We start from the raw sequence: 7,603 nt of genomic DNA on the forward strand, positions 1-7,603 counted from the left end.
CTTTCACGCGCAGCTGGAGAGCGGGAGCGGGACGGCGACCGGGAACGGGAGAGCAGCTTCCGCTTCCGGGACCGGCGGTGGCTGGTGAGAGCGCGCTGCGGGACTCCGGAGTCGGCGGGCTCGCCTCCGCGGACAAGCCGGAGAACCTCGTCACGGCGGCGAAGAAGGAACCCGTCATCCAGTTCCAGAAGAGTCCGCTCATGTTCGGGGAGGAGCTGGAGTTCTGGAACGACAAGGTGAGGCAGGGGTGAAGTAGGGAGAGTGATAGAACGCGCGGCGGGGGGGAGGAAGTAGGGAGAGTGATAGTAGACGCGCGCGGCGGCGGGAGGAAGTAGCGAGATGATAGCTAACGCGCGGCCGGGCTGGCAGGAAGTTTTAGGGAGAGTGATAGAACGCGCGGCGGCGGGGGAGGAAGTAGCGAGAGTGATAGAACGCGCGGCGGGGAGAAGAGTAGCGAGAGTGCGATTAGAACGCGCGACGGGAGCCCGAGATAGTAGCGAGAGTGATAGAACCGCGCGGCGCGCGGGGAGGAAAGTAGCAGAGAGTGATAGAACGCTGCTGGCGGCGGGCGGAAGGACAGTAGGAGACGTGATAGAACGCGCTGGCGGCGGGGGAGGAAGTAGCGAGAGCGATAGAAGCGCCCGCGGCGGGGGGAGGCAAGTAGCCGAGAGTGATAGAACGCACGGCTGGTGGGAGAAGTAGTGAAGAGTTGAATAGAACGGCGCGGCGGCGGAGCGAGATAGGCAGAGCTGATAGAACGCGCGGCAGGTGGCAGGAAAGTTAGGGAGAGTGATAGACGTGCGGTGAGGTGGAGGGAAGTAGCGAGGAGTTGATAGATAACGCACGGGGTGTGGGGAGCGAAGTACGCGAGGAGTGCTAGAACGCGCGCCAGGGGAGGACAGATAGCTCGCACGACGTGATAGAACGTGCGCGCTCGGGGGGGTAGGAAGTACGCCGCAGAGTGTATAGACACGCGCGGCGGGGTGAGGACAGTAGGCGAGAGTGATATTAACGCGCGGCGGCGGGGGAGGAACAGCTAGCGAGAGTGATAGAACGCGCGGCGGGGAGGAAGTAGCGCAGAGTGATTAGAACGCGCGGCACGGGGTGGAGAGGAAGTAGGGAAGTGATAGACCGGCGAGGCGCGTGCAGGACTAACATAGGCTGCGAGAGTTATTAGAACGCGCGGCGGGACCGCCGGGGAGGAAGTAGGAGGAGTGATAGAACGCGCGGCGGGGAGCGAAGTAGCTGGCAGAGTGATTAGAAACGCCCGCGCGGCGGGGGAGGATAGTACGGGAGAGTGATCTAGAACGCTGCTGGCGGCAGGGAGCGAAGTTAGGAGAGTGATAGAACGCGCTTCGGGGGGGGAGGAACATTAGGAGAGCTGATTACGGAACGCGCGGCGGGGCCGAGGAAGTAGGGAGAGTGATAGAACGCACGGCGGGGGGAGAAGTAGCTGGAGAGTGACTAGACACGCGCGGCAGGCCGTGAGGCAAGTAGCAAAGTGATTTAGAAACGCGCGGCGGCAACCTACTCCCTTGCTGCGGACGATCGAGGGGCAATATGTGGGTGGTGCCAGGGTGACCCTATCTCATCCCATCTCTACCCTATCTCATCCTGTCCAATTCCATCTCATCCCATCTCATCCTGTCCATTCCCATCTCAACCCATCTCACTCATCTTCCATCCTGCTCCCATCCCATCTCATCCATCTCATCACTTCCCATCCCCTATCATCCCATCTCATCCATGCCACCGCCGGTCCCGGAAGCGGAAGCTGCTCTCCCGTTCCCGGTCGCCGTCCCGCTCCCGCTCTCCAGCTGTGGGTGAAAGAGAGAAGGACGTTAATTAGTCATGTCCCGATGATCGATTACAATCGAAAGTCAGTCGTTTGCAGCAACCGACTAAGCGCTCGATTATGAAAAGAAATAATCGATTATCCAGTTTTTTGTGTGGTAATTTTTGTTATTTTATTTAAAAAATAAAATTTGAAAAAATTTATGAAATGACTCTTTTTCTCATTTTTTGTTTTTGTTACTTCACAGCTTGGAGACAGTAAATGTAACCTACACCAAACATAAGCAAGCATAATAATGTTACATAGCTTTTAGAATATTGTATTATAAAAACTATTGTATTATATGATATATTTCAATATCCGGTAGCCGCGATCAATAATATTCAACCGATTATCTTCGATCATCGATCGGTTGGGTGCAACCGGTGACCGATGAAATTCCAACCGATTCCCATCACTAGCGTTAATCGTTCGAACTTCCCCCATCCCGTTCAATTCTCGACGGCCGGCGACGTAGCTCCCGTGCGCGAGAGAGCAGTGATCGCGCGAACCTGCCACGCTGACACCATATGATATAGAGTCAAACCTATGTCTGACAGGCACCTAAACGTCACTATTTCGAATATTTCCGAACTCTTATTAAATTTTCCTTTGCATAGACAATTTAATTTGGACAGTAATTACTAGCTTAAACTCAGTAGTTACTATATACAACTTTAATATATACAAAACCATATTATATATACATATAATATAAATGTTTATAGCTGTTCTGCTGTTTATACATGAGAAATGAAACGACTTGCGGGGAATATAGATTACTTAATTGGGTATGCGGACATTATTTAGCTGTTATAGTAGGTGGTACGGTAAAACCCCAATTTTACGCGCCCCGATTTAACGCGATGGGTCATTGGACCCCCTTTTTTGCTCTTATATAGCCACGTATATATAACCCCGATATAGTGCGACCCCACTTTTTTCGCGATGACATTTTATGGACCCCAACCATCGCGTTATAATGGGGCTACACTGTATCACTATTCTGCTGCTGATCAGCTGTTTCTCTGTCTCACCTGCGCGAGTGCGCGAGCCGCCAAGATTCCTCAGGGAGGAGTAGCTGTTGAACATGTCCTCGGAAAACATGGCCGAATCAGCGTCGATGATGACGCTCGGGTGGTCACCCCCGATGCCAGCGTCCAGCAGCGATATGAGATCCTCTGTAAACGCGGAAGAAAATCACAGGTAAAAAGTTGCAATGTTAGTAATTTCATACTTTTTAATAATCTTATGTTAATATATATATATGATATATATATATATATATATATGTATAAGATATCATAATATAATACTATGATATTTTAATAATTATTTAATCATACGTAGCATTTTTTGATCAATGGTGGGGTTGTCTTGCCTGTGTTCTGACTACACATTAATTCCACTGCATTTTTCCCTATGAGATGTGTACGCACGTGCCATATAAAAAAAACATTGCACCTACTAGCTACGCACACACTGCCTAGCGTGTACTGTAGAGCACATTCCTACGGCGCAGTTGGTACATGTACGTCTGTGTAGTAGGAATGTGCGCTACAGGACGTTGCACATAGCGTCCCTTGCACCTACTAGCTACGCACACACTGTCTAGCGCAGTGGTTCTTAACCTTTTTTGAGTCATGAACCCCTTTGAGAATCTGGTGAAAGCTACGGACACCTCCCCAGAAAATATACATAAGCACATAAACACAAAATTTTTCATGCGCCTGGTTCACGGACCCCCTGAAGATCATCCCCGAACCCCAAAGGGGTCCATGGACAACAGGTTAAGAACCCCTGGTCTAGCGTGTACTGTAGAGCACACCCCCACTGCGCAGACGTGCGCACACCGAGTGTCGCGCGTACGTACCTGGCATGTAGGCATCTTGAGAGTCTTCACCATCATCCCCATCCTCATCATCACGACTCAGCAGATTGTTCACGGCTAGATTCACGTCCAGGTTCTGAAGCATACACAACATCAGTATGCAGTGTATACACCGTACACAGACATGTGTAAGATATACTACATGCAAGGTAGACTGATTTATTATAATTGATTTTTAATATATTTAATATAATGTTGATATAATTTTTGATGTAGAAATATGACAATTATTGTATTTTTAAACGATACTGTAACGAAACGCTTGCTATTCGGGGCTTGAAATTTGATTGAACGGAAATTTACACATAAAAGCTGGTGGGACGGTTCAAATTTTGCCTCTTACTATTTGGTATTTGTGCATGGCAAGCATAATCTGGCTAAGAAACATACCGTGCGTTGAAGTTCTCGTATGATGAGGTTTCTCGACTTTCCCTGCAGCACGACTTGCGCCTGAAATAAAATGACAATTTTATGATGCCTGACCGAGACACCTGATTATCCAAAACCAATGCTACCGAATTTGTAGGCAAAAATATGCACTCCACAGAAAAACATATTTACACACAGCTTTGTACGCTTGCATGCACATGCGTATCTAACTCATAAAGTAGCACATAAACGACCTCGTATTGAATTTCCCACCTAAAATTTCACCTACACGTCGGGCCCCTTCTAGCAAACTGTCATAAAAATTAGGAGCATCATGAGTTGACAACGACACAACAATTCTCGTAACTTTTCCCTCGCAGAAGTTATAACATTGCAGATTCGTGACGATAATAACTTTTGCAATCTTCTTATACGACATTTACGTTTATTATACTAATTAAATGGCACCACATTAAAAGGGAATTAAGTCGAAAATATGCACAGACCACCGGGAGTGACGATCGCACACGTAAACAACGTTTGCTTATATTGCTGGAAACGGTGGGTCCGCATCGACGTAAGTAAGCTCAATAACCTGAAACCGGTTCCAATTCGTGCCGGACCACTGGCCCTGAACCACCAGGTGCAAAATTACACCAATCAAACCCTTACATAGATGATATACATATATAAAATATGATACTACAATGATACAATCATAATAATATTATTATTATTATTTATATTATTACAATTATTATCATATATCATTATTATACGATATTACATACATTATGTACGTCAATAATTCATAGCAACGCAGGGTATTAGCCAGCAATGAGTATTGTGGGAGTGCAGAAAAAATATTTGGGAGTGCAATTTTTTTGTACGTGTGTCTTTAGATCAATATTTTAGGTCGTGCTACACATTTTGGGCCGTGCAGTTTCAAAACTGACCGTGCAATCAAGGCCGCACAGCTTGCTGGCTAATACTGTGCAGCAGTGTCTACCTCAGAGATGCTAACACATATTTGAAGCAATCTGTAGTTTCTGGCCATCAAATTAGTCGTTCGAGGGTCACGTAGTGACCCGAGTTTTCTAGGGGGGTACGACATGCCCCCCGGAAAAAATTTTGATTCTGAGATGCAATTTCCTGCATTCTGAGGGTCAAAAATGACAATAAATTGACAAAAAATAACAATAATTAAAAAAAAAATATATATATTTCGATCACAGTGAAATTCGTAGTTTGATACAAACTGGTCGTAGTGGTGCAAAAGGAATAGAAATTCGTATAAAATACGAATAAATCGTAGTGGTTGGCATCTCTGCTACCTGATTGATGAGTTCCTCGGGAACCATGGGAGCCGGGATGACAGGCCGCTGTCCGACAATGACCCCTGACCCCCGACCTCTGCTAGCCGCGCGGATCACTCGGCCGCGGGTCCTCTGCGGCTGCCGCGCCACGGCACTAGCTGTCGTCGTCGTGGGCGTCGTCGTTCGCGACGTGCCGCCATTCAGGTTCAGCCTTCTATTGCGCAATCGACGATTACGCGATGGTTAGGACGAATATTTTTTTTATATCTTTTTTTAAATTTACATAAGATCCTATGTTGATAATGATATATAATAATATATGGATTGTCGTTAGTAATAGAAAATACTTTAGGCAAAATTATAGACAATATAACATAATTATTTTTCATACCATCGGTCAATATTTTGATAAAATAACGAAATGAAAAGCTGGACAAAACATGTGCCCATAGATTAGATGAAGGGACATTCTTACAGGTAAAAATAATTCAAACATAGTCTACAGTCCAGTGCTGATATCTTACCTGAGAGGATGACCAATTATTTCTTCAAACACTAGTATCTCAGGTGCAGCAGCAGTACCATCGGTATCTAGCCGCATCGGGGCTGCTCCGCCACCTTTCGTAGGAGCCACCCTAGATAAAAGTATATAGTGTATAAAGCTTCTGTACTTTTCTAAAAGTCAATAGTTACTTTTAGCGGTTTTCACCGGCGAATACGAGCTATTCCTCATTCGTAAGTTTACCATGTCAGGATTATCAACATGTAGCTACTTAGACAAGAAAAATAGTTACAAGTAACACTCACCCTTTGCTATTGTCTGTCTTAGTCAGATCTAACCGGTCAGTCAGCAGTGCATACGAGACCCTACACAAGCGGCCATCCTATATGAAGACAATATATTTCATCAGACATCAGTTGCGATTAGAAGGGTTTGGGGGGTTGGAATTGATGATATGTGACGTGTGTTAGATGAAAGTCATTGCACGTATACACGTGTGTAGGCGTTCATGACCATGGCTTCGTGTGTGGTGTGCGTGCGTGTGCGTGTGCATTTACCTGCATCTCTGTGCACACGTCTGAACACGTGTGTATGCACCAGCACATACGTATTTACGCATCTGTACATGTATAAGAATGCGTGTCTGCGTAATAACAATCAGACCTTAAACGTGTTAAAAATGTTAAAATACATAAACTTACATAAATGCGAAAGTTCAACGGCTTTACTCGAAATTCTTAACAAACAACGAATTTTCTGTACAACCATACCTCCAATAGCAAGGCAATGTGACTAGGCCCCACAACACACTGGACCACGGAAACTCCTTGCAGTCTTGTGAAGACTGGGGGCGTCGCGTAGCCATGACGACTAACCTTATCCGACACTTCTCTTAGTCTGAAACACATTTACAAAATGGTAATAGATGAAATGACAGTGTCAATGACACTGTAGCTCACCAAAAAAAGGGACACAAATGAGTGAGTAAGAAGAATCAGTCTAATTGAGCAACCCATGCTTAATAGTATTGTATAAGCTATATAAGCCAAAGACAGCATTTCCATGGAGCGGTGTCAAGCTCTTTATTAGCATTCAAAAGATGGCTATACATGGCATGCTTTCCAGCCCATGTGATCACCGTTTACGCCTCCGCACTAATAATTGTGGCGTATCACTACGCTAGTGCTTGTGAACGCATATCACCACATCCCCCTCTCTTTACAATAAGGAATCAAAACTGAATTAAACCAAAACTATCTCAATCTCAACTACACTGCAAACAGTGTTTTCTTTTCACTCATCTTTGAATCTCATGGGTATCTTTACCACCCGACCCGACCGAGTGATAGTCCCCTGAACACCCCCTGATGAACCAATGTTAACGCGTGTATCGCGTGGTCTGTTCACATCTGTCTCTGCAACATTGTTATTGGGACTCGAAGCTTTCTCAGCCTCGTGATCCATCACGACTGGTCGCGAATCTCGACTCTCTACTGTCGGCTTGGGCGTCTCACGTATTTGAACCCGATTACCGTCGAACTGGTTACCCCTCCCATTTCCACAACGTAATGACCGATCGTTCTCGTTGCACTGCTTCACGTTCCTGCACACACGAGATTTTCTTGTCCTTGTTCAGTACCCGAACGTTCTGTCCCTCGATGAGCGGTGCCTGCTCGCGGTATGCTCGCGTG

General features: G+C 46.2%; 1 protein-coding gene across 1 annotated transcript in view; it reads right to left on the reverse strand.

Moving 5' to 3' along the window:
• The window catches only part of LOC106815906 (E3 ubiquitin-protein ligase UBR5-like), a 66,237-nt gene that overhangs the window by 52,140 nt on the left and 6,494 nt on the right, over nucleotides 1-7,603 (reverse strand). The window contains exons 2-10 of the mRNA XM_014820434.1: nucleotides 6,683-6,809; nucleotides 6,218-6,294; nucleotides 5,935-6,045; nucleotides 5,429-5,624; nucleotides 4,116-4,175; nucleotides 3,708-3,801; nucleotides 2,872-3,015; nucleotides 1,750-1,817; nucleotides 77-223 (exon numbers count right to left, since the gene is read on the reverse strand). Coding sequence (XP_014675920.1) covers nucleotides 77-223; nucleotides 1,750-1,817; nucleotides 2,872-3,015; nucleotides 3,708-3,801; nucleotides 4,116-4,175; nucleotides 5,429-5,624; nucleotides 5,935-6,045; nucleotides 6,218-6,294; nucleotides 6,683-6,809 — 1,024 coding nt within the window. The remainder of the gene's footprint in view (nucleotides 1-76; nucleotides 224-1,749; nucleotides 1,818-2,871; nucleotides 3,016-3,707; nucleotides 3,802-4,115; nucleotides 4,176-5,428; nucleotides 5,625-5,934; nucleotides 6,046-6,217; nucleotides 6,295-6,682; nucleotides 6,810-7,603) is intronic.

The sequence above is a fragment of the Priapulus caudatus genome, unplaced genomic scaffold (assembly GCF_000485595.1).
Source record: "Priapulus caudatus unplaced genomic scaffold, Priapulus_caudatus-5.0.1 Scaffold1233, whole genome shotgun sequence".
Lineage (NCBI taxonomy): Eukaryota > Metazoa > Priapulida > Priapulimorpha > Priapulimorphida > Priapulidae > Priapulus > Priapulus caudatus.